Source organism: Leptodactylus fuscus, chromosome 6 (assembly GCF_031893055.1).
Source record: "Leptodactylus fuscus isolate aLepFus1 chromosome 6, aLepFus1.hap2, whole genome shotgun sequence".
Lineage (NCBI taxonomy): Eukaryota > Metazoa > Chordata > Amphibia > Anura > Leptodactylidae > Leptodactylus > Leptodactylus fuscus.
The window spans coordinates 103,845,907-103,869,783 of NC_134270.1; the positions used below are offsets into that span (position 1 = coordinate 103,845,907).

The window sequence follows — 23,877 nt, forward strand, 5'->3', positions numbered from 1 at the left end:
GCCGCCATCAGCGGGGAGCACAGGGATAGGCAAATAACAGTGTTTTTTTAATATTTATATCAAAACAAATCAAAGAAGCTTTATTGGCTTGTCCAAATAGATATTTGGCAATGCCAAAGCAAGTAAAGGGGGGGGGGGGGAGAATAGTGGGTATGGGGGGGGTTGGTGATTTGGGGTATAATAGTCTTTGGGGTCTCATCTTCCCCTTAGTTGGTGGCAGGTGGACACCTATTGGGCATCGATCTCCACAGTCAACTCCTCTTCTCCCAGTAGGATGTAGAGTTTCCTTTTCTTATCACCTAATCAGATTAAGACAAGTCAGAAGAGCTTTATTAGTGCCAGAGGGAATGGTTGGTATGGTGTGTGTGGGGGGGACGTTGGGACATGTGGGAGTGGGTAATTGGGAGGGGGAGAAATGTCCGGGGTGAATGGGTGATTAGAGGGTATAACAGTCCATGGGGTTTCTTCTTCCCCTCATCTGGTGACAGCTGGACACATATTGGGCATCAATCTCCACAGTCGACTCCCCTTCTCCCAATAGGATGTAGAGTTTCCTTTTCTTATCACTAGAGATGAGCGAGTACTGTTCGGATCAGCCGATCCGAACAGCACGCTCGCATAGAAATGAATGGACGTAGCTGGCACGCGGGGGGTTAAGCAGCCGGCCGCCGTCAAAGCGGAAGTACCAGGTGCATCCATTCATTTCTATGGAGCGTGCTGTTCGGATCGGCTGATCCGAACAGTACTCGCTCATCTCTACTTATCACCTAATCAGATTAAGACAAGTCAGAAGAGCTTTATTAGTGCCAGAGGGAACGGTTGGTATGGTGTGTGTGTGTGTTGGGGGGGGGGTTGGGACATGCGGGAGTGGGTAATTAGGGGGGTGGGGGGTATTCTGGGGTGAATGGGTGATTAGGGAGTATAATAGCACTTGGGGTTTCTTCTTCCTCCCATTTGGTGACAGCTGGACACATATTGGGCAGCGATCTCCACAGTGGCCTCTTCTTCTCCCAGTAGGATGTAGAGTTTCCTCTTCTCGTCTGCAGATGTGAAGTCTGTGATGTGGGCAGAGAGTATTTGGAAGTAGACGGCCCTCACAGCTGAGTATTTGGTGCAGTGTAGCAGGAAGTGGGTCTCGTCTTCTAGGACCCCCTGGTCACAGTGTTGGCACAGTCTGTTCTCCTGTGGCTTGTACGTCTGCATGTGTCGCCTGGTCTCCATCTCCAGGCTGTGGGCACTCAGTCTGTACCGGCTCAGGACTTGTCTGTGTTTGGGGTGGGGTATTCTCTCCAGGTAGGTGGCCATGGTGTAGTTCCTTTGCAGTGACTGGTACACGGTGAGTTTCCTGAAGTTATTTATTGCGCTTCTCCATTCCTTGGTGTACCGCTCTTTGTCGCTCTAAATGGCCCCTTGTTTGTATCCCTCCTGAGCCTCCGATTATACTCTGGGGTCTGAAAATGGGCATGGTGCAGAAAACTGCACAGGCTTGGTATGGTGAAAGGTCCTCTTTAAATACTGTGCTGTTTATTATTATTTATTTTTTTATTTTGCTTACCATCATATTCTGCAGCACTCTACAGACATAGTCAATCACTGTCATATATAGGGCTCACAGTCTACATTGCCTATCAGTATGTCTTTGGAGGGTGGGAGGAAACTGAAGAACCTGAAGGAAACCTACGCAAATACAGAAGGAATACTCAACCTTTTTTTTTATACACAGTGATTTTAGCCATAGATGCATGACCAAAGATCATAGTGCCACCCTGTGATTCCTGCACTAATGCAAGTCAATGGAGGCACATTGAGAACCAGAGGTTGCTTTGACTGCTGTGATTTTTTTTTTCATCTCAACCTCACAGTTAGAGTAACTTTTGGGTCACAATGAACCTCCATTCACATGCATTAGTGCAAGAATCACAGGGCAAAACAGTATTCTTTGGTCATGCAGCCATGGCCAAAATTGCTGTGTAGCACCAATGAATGTGTAAAAACTTAAAAAGAACTTGCTACCAGGTTTGGGAATCTTAAACTATAAGCATGCCATTATCCAGGGGGAGTTCAAGGCCCCAAATCTGGTAATCTTGTTGTCATCTTCTGCTCTTTCAACAGATTTGATCATTTTAAAATTGGCAGAGATGTCCTGGACTCAACTCTGACAGTTCCAGGGTGTATATTGTGCTAGTGAAACTGCTTTATTACATGGGCAATAAATCTGAGGACAGTACACCTTACTTTATCAGCAAAATGCACATGAGCCTGGAGCTGCCAGACATGAGTTCAAGACGCATCTCCACCAAATTTGAAAGTTAGTTTCAAAGGTATTTATCAAATAAAATAAGATGTACAGTACATGCAATGCAACCACAAAAGTCAGCAATAAAATTGAAAATTGAAAAAGTTTGGAAAAGAAAGAGGGTTGGCACTGTGTCCAACAGTAGGGGCCCCTCTGCCTAACATAGGGGATATCAAACTTGGAACTCTATGTCCAAGTACTCTGTTTCTCTGAAAGTATGACCTACCCTGAAAATAAACTCTAGCATGATTTTTCAGGATTTTTGTAATATGCTTGAAATATAAGCCCTACTCTGAAAATAAGCCAAAGTGGCATTTCATTAAAAATAATCTCTAGGCATTTATACTTGTAAAAAAAGTAAATGGAATACAGCAAGACAAATACAGTAGACCATTCATCAAGGAAAGCAGACACTCCCAAAAGAATCGGACATTGACCTCAAGGGAGCTATCTGTACAAGATGAGACTAGTGAGATAATTCTCCACAACAATAAGGGTTGACTACCTGTGGTGCTGGGCTCTCACACACAGATCAGGTAGTCCCGCTGGCATCACTCCACTCCTGAGTCTGAGGGTTGTGGCTGCTTCTGGTCACTAGGGAGAGCCAACTGCTATATTTGGCTGAAGTAGCAAATGACCCAACAGTAACGGGCCTTTGACAGCAAAAATAAATAGGTAAAAAAACGGGGTTTAAAAGTGCTATTGAAAGAAAGGTGAGCCGAGGGTAAGTATATACGTCACTTTAATGGTTCCAAAACGACAGAGGATAAAAGCGATATGGCAACGCGTTTCGACGCGTCTTCTTCAGGCCACTAACAGTAACAACAATGATAAAACGTATTTAACAGTGGTAATGAGAATAAAAAGAAAGTTTTGATGTAAATAAAAAAAAATGGAGCGGGACCAATTGAGGAATCAAATTGCCTAAAAACCTTTGAGCCATCCTGTGGATGGGCAGCAAGAAGTTCTCTGATATGAAAGCTCCTAAAGCACATAGGAGAGATCATTGGGTATATAAGGTGCAACTTAGCCAGGAGCAAATAAGTCCTGTGTAGGATATTCAGGGATAATTCCCTAAGGGTGATCTGCCAGGTATCTTTGCTAATGAATGTGCAGCAGTCTCGCCATTGAGCCAAGGTCAGCATTTTCTTTTTTTGTTAAGATTAACAGATTTAGGAAATGATCATGATTTCGGTGATCATATCCTTTTAAGGTGTTTTCAAGGGTTACCATATATACTCGAGTATAAGCCGAATTTTTCAGCCCAGTTTTTGGACTGAAAAAGTCCCCCTCGGCTTATACTTGAGTCAGCAAGAAAAAAATAAATATTTTTTTTTAGGGGGGGGGGGGTGTCTATGACCAGCCACAATATTAATGTATAGAATCTCCCATAAAATAGTGCAAAAAAATAATATAAAATAAAATAAAAAAAAATTCTAAATCACTCCTTTCCCTAGAATACATACAAAAGTAGAAAATGACTGTGAAACACATTAGGTATCCCTGTGTCTGAAAGTGCCCGGTCTACTGAATATAGGGTATCTGCAGTGCTCCTGTTCCATCAGGAAGGGGTTAATAGGAGCACTGCAGATACCCTATATTCAGCCAGGCTGAATTCCAAGTGGGGGAAGAAAAAACAGTCCTCAAGCTCAGGGAAGGGGCAGACAGACAACCAAAACACCCCCTCCCCTTCCCCAGTACCTACTGCACCCAAAAACTCTGACCATTTTAATTTTTGAAATTTTCCAGTAGCTGCTGCATTTCCCCCCCCCCTCGGCTTATACTCGAGTCAATAAGTTTTCCCAGTTTTTTGTGGTAAAATTAGGGGCCTCAGCTTATATTCGGGTCGGCTTATACTCGAGTATATACGGTAAACTATTGATGAGTTATACTTGGGATAAGTCATCAATACCAGATTGTGGGGTCTGACAAGGACACAGCCACATTCAGCTGATTGTAGAGACCACAACATTTAGACAACCACCACTATGACTTCTTCACTGCAATACCAAGCACATTGTACAGCGACTGTGCTTGGTATTACAGCTCAGCACTATTCACTTGAAGCAGTATAGTGGGCCACAAGAACCTTAGGGCCCTGTCACACTAATTACTTTTCAGTCCATGCACTATCTGTGGAAAAATCATACAACACACAGACCCATTATAGTCAACTGTTCCATTTACACGTACAGTGTTGGCCAAAAGTATTGGCACCCCTGCAATTCTGTCATATAATACTCATTTTCTTCCAGAAAATGATTGCAAGCACAAACTCTTTGGTATTAATATCTTCATTTATTTTGCTTGCAATGAAAAAACCACAAAAGAGAATGAAAAAAAGTCAAATCATTGATCATTTTATACAAAACTCCAAAAATGGGCCGGACAAAAGTATTGGCACCCTCAGCCTAATACTTGGTAGCACAACCTTTAGACAAAATAACTGCGAACAACCGCTTCCGGTGACCATCAATGAGTTTCTTACAATGCTCTGCTGGAATTTTAGACCATTCTTCTTTGGCAAACTGCTCCAGGTCCCTGAGATGTGAAGGGTGCCTTCTCCAAACTGCCATTTTGAGATATTTCCACAGGTGTTCTATGGGATTCAGGTCTGGACTCATTGCTGGCCACTTTAGAAGTCTCCAGTTCTTTCTCTCAAACCATTTTCTAGTGCTTTTTGAAGTGTGTTTTGGGTCATTGTCCTGCTGGAAGACCCATGACCTCTGAGGGAGACCCAGCTTTCTCACACTCGGCCCTACATTATGCTGCAAAATTTGTTGGTAGTCTTCAGGCTTCATAATGCCATGCACACGGTCAAGCAGTCCAGTGCCAGAGGCAGTAAAGCAACCCCAAAACATCAGGGAACCTCCACCATGTTTGACTGTAGGGACCGTGTTCTTTTCTTTGAAGGCCTCTTTTTTTTCCTGTAAACTCTATGTTGATGCCTTTTTCCAAAAAGCTCTACTTTTGTCTCATCTGACCAGAGAACATTCTTCAAAAACATTTTAAGCTTTCTCAGGTAAGTTTTGGCAAACTCCAGCCTGGCTTTTTTATGCCTCTGGGTAAGAAGTGGGGTCTTCCTGGGTATCCTTCCATACAGTCCCTTTTCATTCAGATGCCGACGGATAGTACGGGTTGACACTGTTGTACCCTCGGTCTGCAGGGCAGCTTGAACTTGTCTGGATGTTAGTCAAGGTTCTTTATCCACCATCCGCACAATCTTGCATTGAAATCTCTCGTCAATTTTTCTTTTCCGTCCACATCTAGGGAGGTTAGCCACAGTGCCATGGGCTTTAAACTTCTTGATGACACTGCGCACGGTAGACACAGGAACATTCAGGTCTTTGGAGATGGACTTGTAGCCTTGACATTGCTCATGCTTCCTCTCAATTTTGCTTCTCAAGTCCTCAGACAGTTCTTTGGTCTTCTTTCTTTTCTCCATGCTCAATGTGGTATACACAAGGACACAGGACAGAGGTTAAGACAACTTTAATCCATTTCAACTGGCTGCAAGTGTGATTTAGTTATTGCCACCACCTGTTAGGTGCCTCAGATAAGTAATAGGTGCTGTTAATTACACAAATTAGAGAAGCATCACATGATTTGTCAAACAGTGCCAATACTTTTGTCCACCCCCTTTTTTATGTTTGGTGTGGAATTATATCCAATTTGGCTTTTTGACAATTCTTTTTGTGGTTTTCCATTGAAGACAAATTAAATGAAGATAGTAATAGCAAATAATTTGAGCTTGCAATCATTTTCTGGATGAAAATGAGTATTATCTGACAGAATTGCAGGGGTGCCAATACTTTTGGCCAACACTATATGTTGGTTTTCACGGAACAAGTGACACTGAGAAAAAAAATAGCGGCATGCACTTTGGTTTTCTCATTTCTCTATTCCTCTTGACCATTCAAGTATGTTAAAAAAAAAAAAAACAGAAAGTACACAGGCATCATTAATGTGCTGTCTGTCTTTCACAGATACATTGCTAGGTGATAACTTAAAAAATGGATGACACAATAATGGGATATGGATTGTCCACAGAATATACTAGGATGTACAATGTCCGTGGTGCTGTAGAGTGCTGTTCACACTACTGTATGTCTGAGGCCACTGTAGAACTTTTGCCTTTTGCCGTCCTGTGCTATAGAAAACATCTGTTTGCTGCTTGTTTTTACATCTATTTCTTGAACACGGGTAGTCACCCAACTTTCTCAAAGTCCTGTACAGCAGGTAACCTACTCCAAGTTGATGTATTACAAGGTTGAGTGGCCACTGCAGTCAGAACATACAACTTCCCCACAGACGTGACTAGTAAATGTATATCCTCATGCATCCTATACCGGAAATGTGTGCATGAAACATGCTGTGTAAAACATTGGGGTAGCAGGGTGACAGCCCCAGCTGTATCTGGAGGTTCTAACATGCTGAGCCCTGTACGAACAGGTGACAGTGAGTTACAGTGTCAACAACAAACACAAAGTCCCGAGATTGGCAGCTGCACCACGCCCCCCTGACTCTGCGAAAGAGTTAAGAATTCTCTAGGGGGCCGCCACGCCTCCATCCTCAGCACGTGACCTAGCCGGCTGAACAACAACAAGGAGCAACCAATAGGAGATCAGGTCCTGGCCACGTGCCAGAGAGCAAGGGTGGGCGTGGTCTTGTTGACGCCTGGCGTCAGCCAATGGAACGCGCGATGTCTGCGGGAGGCGGGAATAGGCGGGGCTAGTGTGAAAGGCGGCAGGGTGGGCGGGGTCCCGGTGCGCGCTCTCCGTTGGTCGGTCCTCTTACCTGCTCCTCCCCCCTTCTCCTCGGGAAGATGGCGGCGTTGAGTACCGGAGCGTCCGGGAGCACCGGGGTTCCAATTCGTCTTCGCCAATCTGCAAATCCTGCAGCTCGTAGCGATGAAACGTCGGCGCAGAACCCGGGTGCCGGTGGAGAAAGGTCTGAGGTATGGGGGAGGGGCAGAGATACACCACTACACGCTACACACCCCCTTCTCACAGGGACACCGTGACTACACACCCCCTTGTCACCTACAGTGACACCTGGGAGCTCCCCTCCGTTTACCTCATAGGGCCGCTCAGAAGCGCCAACCCCCTTCTCCCCCACGCACACCCTGACACCCGGGAACTACCCCCTCGTCCTTCATAGTGACACCCGGGAGCTACACAGCAGCTGCCCCTCCTCACAGTGACACCCGGGAGCTTCACGCCCCTCTTCTGTCACAGAGATAGATCCCTGGGAGAGTTGCCCCCTCCTCGTCATAGTGACACCTGGGGCTGCACTACCTGTCCTTTTAGCCGGGTGACATCTTCAGTTTGTCACTTACATTCACATTGTAGATCACATCCCCATCAGCCTACATACTGTACCCCCATATATGTACAGACACACTGCTATAACAATGAATAGAGATCTAATAGTGGTTGGATACCATAATACTAGAGACATGTCGGCAGAGCTATAGGGGCTGCAGTGCTAGAAATCCATACTGGGCTCTGGAGGCCCCTCTCAAGCCAAACGGGGGCATAAGGAGTGCAGTGGTGGTAGCTGCGACTGAACCCTCACGATGACCCAAAGGTTCCTCTTGCATATAAAATATGGCACAGCGTAAGTCAGGGACCAATCTGGATTTTGCATCAGGGCCCATGAGCTTAAAGTTGTTCCTCTGAACCTAAAGCAAACCTGTCGCCATATAAATGCAGCGTATTATAGAGCAGAAGATGCTGAGCAGATTGATGGAGAGTCTCCCTATTACAATCTTTCTATGCTTAGGAATACTTAATAGTATTTGAGTTAAGTAGGCGGGCCTATCAGAGGTTGTCCCTCTGACTGTGCATACAGAGATAACTTTTGGTGACAGGGGAAAAATAAATATATATTATCATCTTTGATATAAATGACAGGCCATACACAGTTTTTTTCCTCACAAATATATCAATCTGTTCATCGCCCTCCTACTTGATAACATGCGTTTTTTAGGGTATCCCAAAAATGAAATTTTATAGATGTTTCTTGGTAAGTGTGGTTCCTGTTTGATATTTTGCATTGGGACCTAGGAGCTTCCAGTTAAAGGGATCCTATTATTAAAATGCTATTTTTTGTGACTAACACGTAGGAATAGCCTTAAGAGAGGCTATTCTTCTCCTACCTTTAGATGTCTTGTCCGTGCCGCCATTCGGTAGAAATCCCGGTTTTCTTCAATATGCAAATGAGTTATCTCGCAGCACTGGGTGGGTGACACCAATGCTGCGAGAGAACTCTCCAGCGACGCCTCCATCTTCTTCTGGAACAGCCTCTTCACGCGTCGTCTTCTGGTGCTGGAGTAAAACTTATATGCATGCGCAAGTCAGCTCTGCTGTCGGGCAGAGCCGACTGCGCATGCCCGCCTGGTGTAAGCGGCCACAAGAAAATGGCTGCTTACACCAGGCGGGCATGTGCAGTTGGCTCTGCCCGAGGCCCGACAACAGAGCCGACTTGCACATGTGTAGAAGTTTTAATGATAGGATCTCTTTAAACCCCTGTACGGAGATCATATAGTGGCAAATGGCCATAATACAGAGATCAGATGCTGCAATAGTGTTAAATTTTTTTAAAAAAATTGCATACCTAAGGTTAAAAAGTTTATGCCGTTTCCAAAATTTTGGCCATCAATATTAGATTTGCGGGGGTCTGACACCCAGTTCCCCAACAGATCACCAGTCCCGAGACAATGCAGTTCTTAGGAATAGGTAGGATGAGTATGTAATGTTCTGTGATTTATTTTTTTGTGTGTAGTTTTAGGGATATTCATAAATCTTAGCAGTTGGTACAAATTGATAGGAATTTCATACGCAAGTACCCAACAGCAGATCTATTGATCAGAGTTTGTAAGAAAGCAAAAACTATGGAGGGCATCAAAGGCTGGACGGTTCATTCCCTGTCGTAGAGCAATGCTAAACTCCCTAGACTAATTGATCATTCTTGATTCTGAATTAAAAACAGAGTCATTTTAATCTCCTAGGTGTCTTCACTGGCAGATAGAAGGAACTTACAGAACTTACTAAAAGGGGATGGTGAGGTAGCGTTAAAGGACCACTAAATCCACATTTGCTTTTCAGGGTTCCAAGAGAGCTGGGTTAAATACCAGGTAATTCTGTAATAGGGAATGGTGAATACAATTATATCTAAATAAATCATCAACACCCCCCCCCCCCCACCCACCCCCCTACACACACACACACACACACACACACACACACACACACACACACACACACGCTCCTAAATAATGTCAAAGCTTGCTTTATCTGCGTTTCAGGTTTCTGGGAAGCATGGCATGTGGAGCTGGGATCTGGAATACTAAATTTATCTAAATAAATCTCACTCCTTGCCACATACACTCACCGGCCACTTTATTAGGTACACCATGCTAGTAACGGGTTGGACCCCCTTTTGCCTTCAGAACTGCCTCAATTCTTCGTGGCATAGATTCAACAAGGTGCTGGAAGCATTCCTCAGAGATTTTGGTCCATATTGACATGATGGCATCACACAGTTGCCGCAGATTTGTCGGCTGCACATCCATGATGCAAATCTCCCGTTCCACCACATCCCAAAGATGCTCTATTGGATTGAGATCTGGTGACTGTGGAGGCCATTGGAGTACAGTGAACTCATTGTCATGTTCAAGAAACCAGTCTGAGATGATTCCAGCTTTATGACATGGCGCATTATCCTGCTGAAAGTAGCCATCAGATGTTGGGTACATTGTGGTCATAAAGGGATGGACATGGTCAGCAACAATACTCAGGTAGGCTTTGGCGTTGCAACGATGCTCAATTGGTACCAAGGGGCCCAAAGAGTGCCAAGAAAATATTCCCCACACCATGACACCACCACCACCAGCCTGAACCGTTGATACAAGGCAGGATGGATCCATGCTTTCATGTTGTTGACGCCAAATTCTGACCCTACCATCCGAATGTCGCAGCAGAAATCGAGACTCATCAGACCAGGCAACGTTTTTCCAATCTTCAATTGTCCAATTTCGATGAGCTTGTGCAAATTGTAGCCTCAGTTTCCTGTTCTTAGCTGAATGGAGTGGCACCCGGTGTGGTCTTCTGCTGCTGTAGCCCATCTGCCTCAAAGTTCGACGTACTGTGCGTTCAGAGATGCTCTTCTGGCTACCTTGGCGAGTTGCCGCCATGTGATTGGCTGATTAGAAATTAAGTGTTAACGAGCAGTTGGACAGGTGTACCTAATAAAGTGGCCGGTGAGTGTAATTGTGCCATTACATGTCAGACGTGACTCTCGGGGTTCTGTAAAGCTGGGTAGCATACCAGGCAATGTTGTACTAGGGACTTTTGAGTACTAAAATAAACACTCCTCCTTGCTCTGTAATTGCTCCTTAACGTGACAATGTATTTTTTGGGGGGTAACTTGCCAGTTGGTAGTGTAATACAGACTGCTGCTGAAGCAAAATTTACATACCGTATTTTTCGGACTATAAGACGCACTTTTTTCCCCCAAAATTTGGGGGGAAAAGAAGGGTGCGTCTTATAGTCTGAATGTGGCCGCCTGGCACCCGCCGTAATAGAGAGGCGAATGCCGGCAAGGGATAGACGCTGGCACAGGTGCCGGGGCCTGAGACATCGCTGCGTTCCTCTGCCCTGCATGAAGCCAGCAGCGGGAGGAGTGATGCTATTCCGCTCCTCCGTCCCCCCGCCGCTGGCTTCATGCAGGGCAGAGGAACGCAGCGATGTCTCAGGCCCCGGCGTCTATCCCGTGCCGGCATCCGCCTCTCTAGTACAGCGGATGCCGGGTCAGTATCGGTGGCCCCTTCTCCCCTGGGGCCGGTCCCCACCGGCCCCGTACCTGTGGAGTTGCAGGCCGGCTCCTGCGCGGCGATATCGCAAGAGCCGAGCTGTTCGGGTGACAGCCGGGAGCCTAATGAGGCTCCCAGGCCTGTCACTGCTATATTAGTAATACGGCTGGTCTCTATGACCAGCCGTAATACTAATAGACAGAATGTCCCATAGACGGTAATACAGTTGTATTGCCGTCTATGGGACTTGCAATCAAGTGACCGCAGGTTCAAGCCCCCGGGGGGGAATAAAATAGTAAAAAAAAACTAAAAAAAAAAAGCTTTAAAAATATATACTAAAAATATGAAATAAATAAAAGTTCTAAATCACCTCCTGTCCCTAGAATATATATATATAAAAGTAGAAAATCATATATCATAAACCACCGGGTTTTTTTTCAATACAAGGTGATCTAAGCAATAGATATTCCCCAAAATGGTATAACTAAAAAGTACTTCTGGCCCCGCAAAAAAAACACTCTATGCATCCCCGTACAGCTGCAGGGTCACCTGTCAATGTGGCCTTGCAGCTGTTGCAAAACTACAACTCCCATATATTAAATATTTTACCATTTTTTGCTTCAAAATTTTTTTTCCCTATTTTCCTCCTCTAAAACCTAGGTGCGTCTTATAGTCCGAAAAATACGGTATATATTTTCCACTTTCTAAGTTATATGGCTGGTTTTGCTAATTTTCAGTAATCTGAGAAAGCGGAGTGGTTTGCAAAAAGTAGATGAAAACCACATTCTAGTAATTTTCCCTTCTCCCTGGTATAACTCATGCTCTGGAGCTGCACAGTCTCAATTACATTCTATGGACCTCTGTTGTGCCAATATTTTTAATGGGATCTAAGCTTACCCCGCGATGTCATGCTACTGTGTGCAGCCAGTAATGCCACTGTATGCCCAATCTGTGCCTACTAGATTTCTGCTCAACTGTTTGGAGCTTTAGTTAAGTATTTGAAGGGTCTTACCCATGAACATAACCAGATTGGCACTTCCAGACAATATAACTATAGTTCTATCACTAGATTTTCATTATTTTAGATAAACACTAGCCTCTGCCCGCGACTTCGTCTGCGGGTTGTTGGCGTCGATGATCCGACCTATATTCAGCAAATTGCTGCCGTCGATAGTTTGCCTGCTCCGGCATTTCGGCAGCTCTCAAGCTGGCCTGCCGCTGAACTTTTTTCTTGAACTGTGCCTGTGATTGTTCTGGCATCTCAGCACCTCGCTGGAACATCATATAATGAGCGTGTTTTTGATGTTGATGATCCGCCTGCTCTGGCGTTTCGGCACCTGCCAAGCTGACCTGCCGCTGAACTCATTCCTTGCGCTGTGCCCGTGATTGTTCCGGCATGTCAGCAGCTCGCTGGGACGCCATATAATGAGTGTGTTGTTGGAGTCAATGATTCCCCTCAGCTGCGCTTGAGGAGAACTGTGATGACTTCTGGCTCCTTCATAGCTCTTGCTGTTTTCAACAAATTAGATTTTCTTTTTCCAGGCATGTTTAAAATTGACAAACTGCCAATTTGGCTTAAAGGTGTTTCTCCATGTCCTTTTATGAGCACTGGAGCAGATCAGATAATATGCAAATGTGTGTACACACTGTGGGTTAGCGTGTGTTTACACAGAGTGATAACAGCCCTGGCTGAGATAAGGCTGCTGCTAAGTGCTGTTTAATATAGCATGTGAACCTAAATTCATAACAGTTGTGAAGCCATGTTCTTTACCGGAATAAAAAGTAGCCTATATTTTATTCGAGGTTACAATCTATCTGTGTGCTGAATTTCATTCAAACTCGTTCAGTCGTTTTTGCGTGATTGAGGAACAAACATCCAAACACACAAACATCCAAACTAGTAGGAATAGGAATTAGTAGGATTTGTAGGCTATTCAAGCCCTGCTAATCGTTTGCTAAAAGACACCCCCCCCCCCCCCCCCGTTTTAATGAATTACCTTTTAAACGTATATGTAAGTGAGCCCTACTGTGCACCATGGGCGTTCCCGTGCACCCTTCACGTCATACTCTTTTCATGTCCTCCTCTCTTGGTTCTTCTATGTAAGTCCCTACTCCTGCTTTCGATTCACCAACTCCAAACTGTCTCTTCCTGGGTGAGTGGAAACGGACCTGTAATGATATCACTACTGCTGTGTGATTGGCTTGTCCCTGTGATGACGTCACTACAAGGTCCTTCGTCATCTTCTAAGTAGTGATCTATGCAGAACAGGGGCTGCAGCTAGCTGTGTCTATCATAGCATAGATCTACTGTGCACATGGAGATCTATGATAGACACAGGGAGCTGTAGCCCCTGCTCTGCATAGATCACTATTTGTAGGACCTTGTAGTGACGTCATCACAGGGACAAGCCAATCACACAGCAGTAGTGACATCATCACAGGTCCTTTTCCACTCGTATGGGAAGAGACAGGAGCTGGTGAATCGAAAGCAGGAGGAGGGACTTGCATAGAAGAACCAACTGAGGAGGACTTGAAAAGAGTATGATGTGAGGGGTGCACGGGAACGCCCACGGTGCACGGTAGGGCTCATTTACACATACGTTACATATACGCTGGTACTTGCATATAATGGGCCTGGTTTATGTTCAAGAAAAGCACTAGACAGGTTCCCTTTAACTAGATCCAACATTATACTATATAATTTTTTTATTTTTTTTTTACACCAAAAAAGAGGAATCTGCCTCTGTCTATTTTTAATTTTTCTTTCAATGTGAGAGCTTGTTTTTTGCATGACACGGTGTATTGAAGAAGAGACAATACAAGTGGATATGCACTTTTAAAGAAAGGCACTGGGCTGTGACCTGCACCTTGCTGGAAACAAACAGAGAGTCCACTAATGGTGTAAGAAGTCGATCATCTGTGTATCTAGCTCAAGGTATAAACATAGTGCCCCACTTACTGAGGGCACGACCACAAGCTTCAACAACTGCCTTCAGACAATCCCTCGCATGCCAATCGCAGCATAAGTTTGTGAGCCACACATTGTTGCTGCAGGCTACAACTTGGATTGACTAGTGAGGGCATGACCACACGCTTTATGGAGCCTCTCCAAGAAGGACAACGCTCATTTTTAATAATCTATTGGCAAGTCTTTAACATTATAAAAAATACATTATAAACATAAGTGTCAGCAGAGTGCCCTTTCCCCATCATGATGTTTATCATTTTACCAGATCCCTGCACTCTTATGTCTGGCATTTTAAATGGAATTTACCAGGAAAAAAAAAAAAGGAAAATCACCATATTTTTATGGTATTCACTTTTTAGAGTACATGACCTATTACTGAAATACTGTTGTTGCCATTTTCTTTGTGACCACACTCCAAGCTCCATGACATCTTTAATTTAAAAGGATTATCCCTTTTTAGTGTTTTACAATTAAAAAAAAATATTGTACAATGGCTGGGGAAAAAAAAAAGACAAAAACATCTTGTCCTGTATAAAAAGACTCCTGAGGGAGCGTTCACACTTGCACCTGTGTCCGCCTGCCGGGTCTCCATCCTATTCTTCAGAGAAACTGCATAGGGAACGGCTTTTCGGCGGTCAGTTTTAAAACCCATTCATTTGAATGGGTTTTAAAGGCAAACCGACAGTGTCCATATGCAGCTTCTCCGTGGGGAAACTGTGTTTTGTTTTTTTTGGCCAAATACAAAGTCGGACAGGCTGCATACGGATACCGGCGGTTTGCTCTTATGTGTAATTGGATTTTATTAAAAAAAAATTATATAAGAAAAAGCAAGGGGAAAATGAACAAACCAAAATAGACATGATATGAATATCACAAAATATAAGGCACGCAGGCCTCGCTGAGGAGCAAAGAGCCAGAGGGAAGACCCCTCCAGCTATTTAAGACAAAATACACTTGTAACAGTGTAAGGACCTAAAGGTGCAAAGTCAAATAACAAGAAAAACAAATAAGCATAGGAACAAGGAAAACATACATGTAGACAAAAACCAGGAAAACATATAAGGGGGGAAGAGGGGAAAAGGAGAGCCGCTGGAAGAGGGGAAAATGACCAGTAACCTTCGAGAAAAGCTGTGGGTTCCTCCGATCAAGAGAAAAAGGAGGAAAACTCTGATGACCTCTGAAACTCCACCCAGGGCTGCCAGAGAGCGTCAAATTTGGAGGGATTTGGGGAATACTCCATGACCAGGGCCTCCATTATTATTATTATTATTATTATTGTTTATTTATATAGCACCATTAATTCCATGGTGCTTTACATTTGGGGGTTTACATACAGTACACAATATATACAGGTATACTAACAATGACCGACTGGCACAGTGGGGTAGAGGGCCCTGCCTGCGAGGGCTTACAATCTATGAGGGAAGGGGGCATAGAGACAAAAGGAGAGGGGGAGACAGTTCAGATGGTGGTGTGGTGATAGTGTTATTGGGGGGTGTAGGCCTTCCTGAAAAGGTGAGTCTTCAGGGCCTTCTTGAAGCCCTCCATTCTCCTTATTAGGAGAAGCTCCTGTAAAAATTCAACCAGGGAGGGCCGAGTAGTACTACGCCAATGCCTGGTAATGATGGTTCTGGCAGCAGTGAGAAAGTGTCGCAGGAGTTCCTTCTTTACTGCAGAGATCCTGCTAGGAATAAGTGAAAGGAGGGCAATTTTGGCAGATGTTGTGACGGCATGGCCACACACCTTGGTATACAGGGCAAACACAGCGTCCCAGAAGGACCTAAAGACGTCACACTCCCACCAAACATGGTATGGGGTACCTTTCTTAGTGCCAACACCAGTCAAACACAGCGCGAGAAATCCTGTGAAGAACATCAGGACACCGGTACCAACGAGAATTTTAAAGTTTTTCTCCTGCGCACTGCAGGGCAATGGTAACTTATGTGTAAATACGAAGGACCTATCCCAATTGGCAGGAGACAGACCCGCGCGGAGGTGGGAATCCCATGGACCGGTATACAAGGGGGGCCCAGGTGTAGTGTCTCGGAGGAGAATGCTATAAACAGTGGAGAGAATGTGCACGGAAGAGGCATCATAAGAGAGGACAGTTTCCAGGTTGGTCAGGGATGAGGAGAGTAGGGGTAGCAGGGAGAATTTCCAAAGGAAGGATGTGAGTTGGCCGTATTCCAAACAAGATAAAAAAAGATGCAAAACAATTCCAGCACTAGATCAAGATGACAATCTTCTTGTAAATTAAGATCTGCCATGAGTAAGGGAGGGCTACTGCTTTTTTTGTGAACACTAGAGATGAGCGAACACTAAAATGTTCGAGGTTCGAAATTCGATTCGAACAGCCGCTCACTGTTCGAGTGTTCGAATGGGTTTCGAACCCCATTATAGTCTATGGGGAACATAAACTCGTTAAGGGGGAAACCCAAATTCGTGTCTGGAGGGTCACCAAGTCCACTATGACACCCCAGGAAATGATACCAACACCCTGGAATGACACTGGGACAGCAGGGGAAGCATGTCTGGGGGCATAAAAGTCACTTTATTTCATGGAAATCCCTGTCAGTTTGCGATTTTCGCAAGCTAACTTTTCCCCATAGAAATGCATTGGCCAGTGCTGATTGGCCAGAGTACGGAACTCGACCAATCAGCGCTGGCTCTGCTGGAGGAGGCGGAGTCTAAGATAGCTCCACACCAGTCTCCATTCAGGTCCGACCTTAGACTCCGCCTCCTCCGGCAGAGCCAGCGCTGATTGGCCGAAGGCTGGCCAATGCATTCCTATGCGAATGCAGACTTAGCAGTGCTGAGTCAGTTTTGCTCAACTACACATCTGATGCACACTCGGCACTGCTACATCAGATGTAGCAATCTGATGTAGCAGAGCCGAGGGTGCACTAGAACCCCTGTGCAAACTCAGTTCACGCTAATAGAATGCATTGGCCAGCGCTGATTGGCCAATGCATTCTATTAGCCCGATGAAGTAGAGCTGAATGTGTGTGCTAAGCACACACATTCAGCACTGCTTCATCAAGCCAATACAATGCATTAGCCAGTGCTGATTGGCCAGAGTACGGAATTCGGCCAATCAGCGCTGGCCAATGCATTCTATTAGCCCGATGAAGTAGAGCTGAATGTGTGTGCTAAGCACACACATTCAGCACTGCTTCATCAAGCCAATACAATGCATTAGCCAGTGCTGATTGGCCAGAGTACGGAATTCGGCCAATCAGCGCTGGCTCTGCTGGAGGAGGCGGAGTCTAAGATCGCTCCACACCAGTCTCCATTCAGGTCCGACCTTAGACTCCGCCTCCTCCGGCAGAGCCAGCGCTGATTGGCCGAAGGCTGGCCAATGCATTCCTATGCGAATGCAGACTTAGCAGTGCTGAGTCAGTTTTGCTCAACTACACATCTGATGCACACTCGGCACTGCTACATCAGATGTAGCAATCTGATGTAGCAGAGCCGAGGGTGCACTAGAACCCCTGTGCAAACTCAGTTCACGCTAATAGAATGCATTGGCCAGCGCTGATTGGCCAATGCATTCTATTAGCCCGATGAAGTAGAGCTGAATGTGTGTGCTAAGCACACACATTCAGCACTGCTTCATCAAGCCAATACAATGCATTAGCCAGTGCTGATTGGCCAGAGTACGGAATTCGGCCAATCAGCGCTGGCCAATGCATTCTATTAGCCCGATGAAGTAGAGCTGAATGTGTGTGCTAAGCACACACATTCAGCACTGCTTCATCAAGCCAATACAATGCATTAGCCAGTGCTGATTGGCCAGAGTACGGAATTCGGCCAATCAGCGCTGGCTCTGCTGGAGGAGGCGGAGTCTAAGGTCGGACCTGAATGGAGACTGGTGTGGAGCGATCTTAGACTCCGCCTCCTCCAGCAGAGCCAGCGCTGATTGGCCGAATTCCGTACTCTGGCCAATCAGCACTGGCTAATGCATTGTATTGGCGTGATGAAGCAGTACTGAATGTGTGTGCTTAGCACACACATTCAGCTCTACTTCATCGGGCTAATAGAATGCATTGGCCAGCGCTGATTGGCCGAATTCCGTACTCTGGCCAATCAGTGCTGGCCAATGCATTCTATTAGCTTGATGAAGCAGAGTGTGCACAAGGGTTCAAGCGCACCCTCGGCTCTGATGTAGCAGAGCCGAGGCTGCACAAGGGTTCAAGCGCACCCTCGGCTCTGATGTAGGAGAGCCGAGGGTGCACTTGAACCCTTGTGCAGCCTCGGCTCTGCTACATCAGAGCCGAGGGTGCGCTTGAACCCTTGTGCACACTCTGCTTCATCAAGCTAATAGAATGCATTGGCCAGCGCTGATTGGCCAATGTATTCTATTAGCCTGATGAAGTAGAGCTGAATGTGTGTGCTAAGCACACACATTCAGCTCTACTTCATCGGGCTAATAGAATGCATTGGCCAGCGCTGATTGGCCAGAGTACGGAACTCGACCAATCAGCGCTGGCTCTGCTGGAGGAGGCGGAGTCTAAGATCGCTCCACACCAGTCTCCATTCAGGTCCGACCTTAGACTCCGCCTCCTCCAGCAGAGCCAGCGCTGATTGGCCGAATTCCGTACTCTGGCCAATCAGCACTGGCTAATGCATTGTATTGGCGTGATGAAGCAGTGCTGAATGTGTGTGCTTAGCACACACATTCAGCTCTACTTCATCGGGCTAATAGAATGCATTGGCCAATCAGCGCTGGCCAATGCATTCTATTAGCGTGAACTGAGTTTGCACAGGGGTTCTAGTGCACCCTCGGCTCTGCTACATCAGATTGCTACATCTGATGTAGCAGTGCCGAGTGTGCATCAGATGTGTAGTTGAGCAAAACTGACTCAGCACTGCTAAGTCTGCATTCGCATAGGAATGCATTGGCCAGCCTTCGGCCAATCAGCGCTGGCTCTGCCGGAGGAGGCGGAGTCTAAGGTCGGACCTGAATGGAGACTGGTGTGGAGCGATCTTAGACTCCGCCTCCTCCAGCAGAGCCAGCGCTGATTGGTCGAGTTCCGTACTCTGGCCAATCAGCGCTGGCCAATGCATTCTATTAGCCCGATGAAGTAGAGCTGAATGTGTGTGCTTAGCACACACATTCAGCTCTACTTCATCAGGCTAATAGAATACATTGGCCAATCAGCGCTGGCCAATGCATTCTATTAGCTTGATGAAGCAGAGTGTGCACAAGGGTTCAAGCGCACCCTCGGCTCTGATGTAGCAGAGCTGAGGGTGCACAAGGGTTCAAGTGCACCCTCGGCTCTCCTACATCAGAGCCGAGGGTGCGCTTGAACCCTTGTGCAGCCTCGGCTCTGCTACATCAGAGCCGAGGGTGCGCTTGAACCCTTGTGCACACTCTGCTTCATCAAGCTAATAGAATGCATTGGCCAGCACTGATTGGCCAGAGTACGGAATTCGGCCAATCAGCGCTGGCCAATGCATCCCTATGGGAAAAAGTTTATCTCACAAAAATCACAATTACACACCCGATAGAGCCCCAAAAAGTTATTTTTAATAACATTCCCCCCTAAATAAAGGTTATCCCTAGCTATCCCTGCCTGTACAGCTATCCCTGTCTCATAGTCACAAAGTTCACATTCTCATATGACCCGGATTTGAAATCCACTATTCGTCTAAAATGGAGGTCACCTGATTTCGGCAGCCAATGACTTTTTCCAATTTTTTTCAATGCCCCCAGTGTCGTAGTTCCTGTCCCACCTCCCCTGCGCTGTTATTGGTGCAAAAAAGGCGCCAGGGAAGGTGGGAGGGGAATCGAATTTTGGCGCACTTTACCACGTGGTGTTCGATTCGATTCGAACATGGCGAACACCCTGATATCCGATCGAACATGTGTTCGATAGAACACTGTTCGCTCATCTCTAGTGAACACATGATGTGTTTTTAATTTTCTATTAAAAGCTATGTCTTGATTTACAAGAACCATTTTCATCTTGCTTTTGTGGTGGAATCATCGTTTTCTTCATGTCTGTTACCCTCAAGCCTTGGTCCATGGCTCACTCTCCGGGCACCTGCATTCATCCATTGATACATAGGAGTGAGCTGTTAGAACTTTTCTTGTTATAATTTACAAAATAAGAAGAGGTCTGGATGAGACCCATGCAATTGATCTAAAAGAGGGAGAGGAGGGTACCCGTCGACTGGTCAAAGCCGGACAACGTAGCCCCTGCACCAGCAAATGAACCTGTCTGCTGAGTAGCCCGGGGTAAACATGGAATTACCAAAGATGGGACTTTCATGGGTTTGGGCACATGCAGTTCTATATACTGCTGGGAAGCCAACAGTGCGCTGAATTCGGCGCACTGCTGGCTTTCCCGATCTGTGCCCCAGGTAAAGAGCTATCGGTGCCGGTACCGTAGCTCTTTACAGTCAGAAGGACGTTCCTGACAGTCAGGAACGTCCTTCTTCAAACCAGCGCCTATCGCGCTGTACTGTGTGAGCGGGTAGGAACGCCTCCTCCCTCTGCTCACAGTGCTCACCCATAGGCGAGTATTATGAGGAGGGGAGGAGGCGTTCCTCCCCGCTCACACTGTACAGCACGATAGGCGCTGCTGTGGAGAAGGACGTTCCTGACTGTCACCGATAGCTCTTTACCTGGGGCACAGATCGGGAAAGCCGTCAATGCGCAGTATATAGAACTGCATGTGCCCAAACCCATGAAAGGTCCTCTTTAAGGGACCAGGAACTCTAGCCACCCTCCTGTTGGAGCACAGGAAATCCAAAGTTTTTAGGAAATTCAGGGAGAGGAGAGAGTGCCTGGTGGATCTCGGGTGGAAGTGAGCTGGAATCCATGGCAGCAAGGAAAGAGAGCAGATTGGCCTCAATAGAGACCCACTGTTTATCGTCCCTGTGGTAGCGCCAGTGAAAGAGGCAGAGTGATAATACAATCTAGCATCCGGCAGGCCCGCGCCCCCCCCCATTCCTATGGCGAGTTACCATCTGGTATTTTATTCTGCTCTGCGATGTGCCCCACACAAGTTTCCCAAATAAAAACTGAACTCTGTTCAAAATGGTACGTGGGAGTGGAATAGGAAGCACCTTAAACAGGTACAGGAACCGAGGAAACACATCCGTCTTAAGGGTGTGAATACGGCCAAACCAGGAAAGGGCATGTGTGCCATATTTCTGCAGGTTGGACGTGACTGTCTCAGAAAGCGGTAGATAATTGAGTCAATACAAATGGGAGAGGTCAGGGGAATCCCTGACTATGAATCCCAAGGTATTTAAAGGAGATTGTTTGTCATTTAAACAGAAAGCCGTCCGCGAGCTGGGCTACTTCCGCAGAGGGCAGAGTGATGTTAAGAGCTTCACTCTTGGAGAAGTTAACTTTAAAATTACTAAGGAGGCCAAAGTGGTTAAACTTATGCAAGATAGATGGGGAGAACACCTGTGGTTGGTGGTTTGCTTTTAAAACCCATTCAAATGAATGGTTTTTAAAACTGAATGCTGGGAATCCGTCCCTTATGTAGTTTCTCCTGGGCTTAGGACAGAACCCCGGTGGAATGACATAGGGTGCAAGTGTGAATGCCCCCTTACCCAGCTCCTACATGTAGAAAGGAAAAAAGTTATAGGTGTCAGAACATGGCGACAGATGTTTTTCTATTTTGGAAAGTTGTATGAAAGGTATGAAAACATTTTAAATACTGTATAAATTTGGTATTGCCATGATCATACTGGCCCACAGAAATACAGCTAATTTATACCGCATAGTGAATGCCATAACAATTAAACCCAAAAGATATTGGCACAAATTTAATTTTTTTTTCAATTCCACCCAAAATCCACTTCAAATTCCTTTGTGAACGAGCCTTTTCAAGGCTAAAGCCCCACATTGAGAAAACGCAGCTTTTTATGTTGCAGATTTTGTTGCGCTTTTTTGAACCAAAGCCAAGAATGACTACAAAAGAAATGGGAACCATATAGGAAGTTCTTATACTTCTACCTTCTGATCAATCCACTCGTGGCTTTGGCTCAAAAAAACGCAACAAAATGTGCAACAAAAAAAGCTGCACTTCTACAACGTGGGGCTTCAGCCTAAAGGAGGTTGTCTGGGGACTTTAATTTAGCTTGATTTATCCAGTGGATTCTTCATCACGGACCCCCTCCTCTCCTGATCTCACTGGTATTTTACCTGTACTGTGGGGGCTGGTGGATTATAGGAAAGCCAGTCCCCAGAGCACAAATTACACATGAGATTAGGAGAAGACAGAGCAGCCCGGGTGTAGGGGGCTAGTTCTGATCATGTGACTCAGCAGTCGGAATCAGGCCAGAACTTCCAGGTCAATGATGAATCTGCTGGATTCATCGTGGTAAATTTCAGTCCTTAAGACAAAGCCTTTTAATCTATTCAGGGAATAATTTATCATTTTTGGTGTATTCGTCAAAAAAAGTGTCTGTTTTCGGCGGATCTTTTGTTCTAAGCCCACTTGTTTTTATATTCAGCATGTGCAGAGATGAATGAAGAGGGGAAAATCAACTTTTGTCCACCTTCCATAGACTGTATTGTTTAAAAAGACGGATATGTTGCTGTCCGTCATGTATCCTTATTTTTTGGACAGAGCAAAAGTACTGCAAGCTCAACTTTTGGTTCAATCTAAAGGAGCAAATGGTTTTAAAAAAAAACTATTGAAATCTTTTTTTTTTTTTTTTTTTTTTAGAACAAAAAACCCAGTTCTAATCCTTTCTACAGATCACAAAAACTGATCACCTTTGTAAACACCAACACAGATGTGAACTCGGTCTAGGCCTTCATATGTGGTGTCCTATCCGTTCTGCTGGTAATAATCAAATTATGGCTAAAGCACATTTTGTATCTTTCTCTCTGACTATGGATGTGTACCATAAGGAGCTGTCTGCCCCCATAAATAGTTTGGCTTGTTTAAATGTAATTCTGCCAGGAGTAACTGTAAAAGGACAAACAAATGGCTGAGAGAAGCCCAAGTGACCATAATATAGGAGATCCAGGAACACTGGACTGTAAATATAAAGCTAATGCATGAAGCCAAGCAGATAAAGTCATCGGGAATCTGAGCAGAGTCAAGAAAACTGCTTGTTCATAATATCCCATCTAAAATCACAAAAGCAACCAGAGGTAGATACAACTACATAAGACTTTTTTTCTATTGTAAACTGTGAGATTTGCGGGATTCTCAGTCTTTTGCACACAACAGTTTGCAAATGTCTCTGCAGGCTGCAAGGAAAGTCAGCTCCTTCCCCATTCACTGTGTGAAGAGAGAAAAGCCTGCCCTGTACACTCACTGTCTTTCCTTTATTTGGCATCTATGGACAGATGTCCTTGGTAACAAAAGAGTGAACTGCAGATTAGCTAGAAGGATGACCCCTAGTGGTAGGAATTTTAGAGGTTTTTTTTTTTTCAGGCAGAAAACCACAACCTTTTTTAATTACAGGGGTTTTCCCATGAACATAACCATATTTACATTTGTAGACAAAAGTAGAACAATTCTGCAAATACATGTCTTCAGAATTTTGAAGACTTTTTCTAACCATCTTAGTGGTGACTTCTTTTGTTTTTATCAGTTGCCCATTGATATGACCATGAATGCAGAAACTTTCTATGGTTTGGGACTTCTCAGAGACCCAGCCATGATAACTTGTCCACAACAAGGACATCTGGCAAGGCCACTACATGTATGAGAAGATAACCTGGCCACAATAAAGAAATTGTAGCTGGGTTGCAGAGCATAGAAAGTTCCTGCATTCATGATCGTATCCATTGTCAACAGATATCACCACTAAGATGGT

The 23,877-nt window shown here is 45.4% G+C and overlaps 1 protein-coding gene across 1 annotated transcript in view; it reads left to right on the forward strand.

Moving 5' to 3' along the window:
- The first annotated feature begins 7,062 nt into the window (after positions 1 to 7,062).
- Positions 7,063 to 23,877, forward strand: part of SLC2A4RG (SLC2A4 regulator) — a 42,020-nt gene continuing 25,205 nt past the window's right edge. Inside the window, exon 1 of the mRNA XM_075276939.1 lies at positions 7,063 to 7,253. Coding sequence (XP_075133040.1) covers positions 7,122 to 7,253 — 132 coding nt within the window. The 5' untranslated portion in view covers positions 7,063 to 7,121. The remainder of the gene's footprint in view (positions 7,254 to 23,877) is intronic.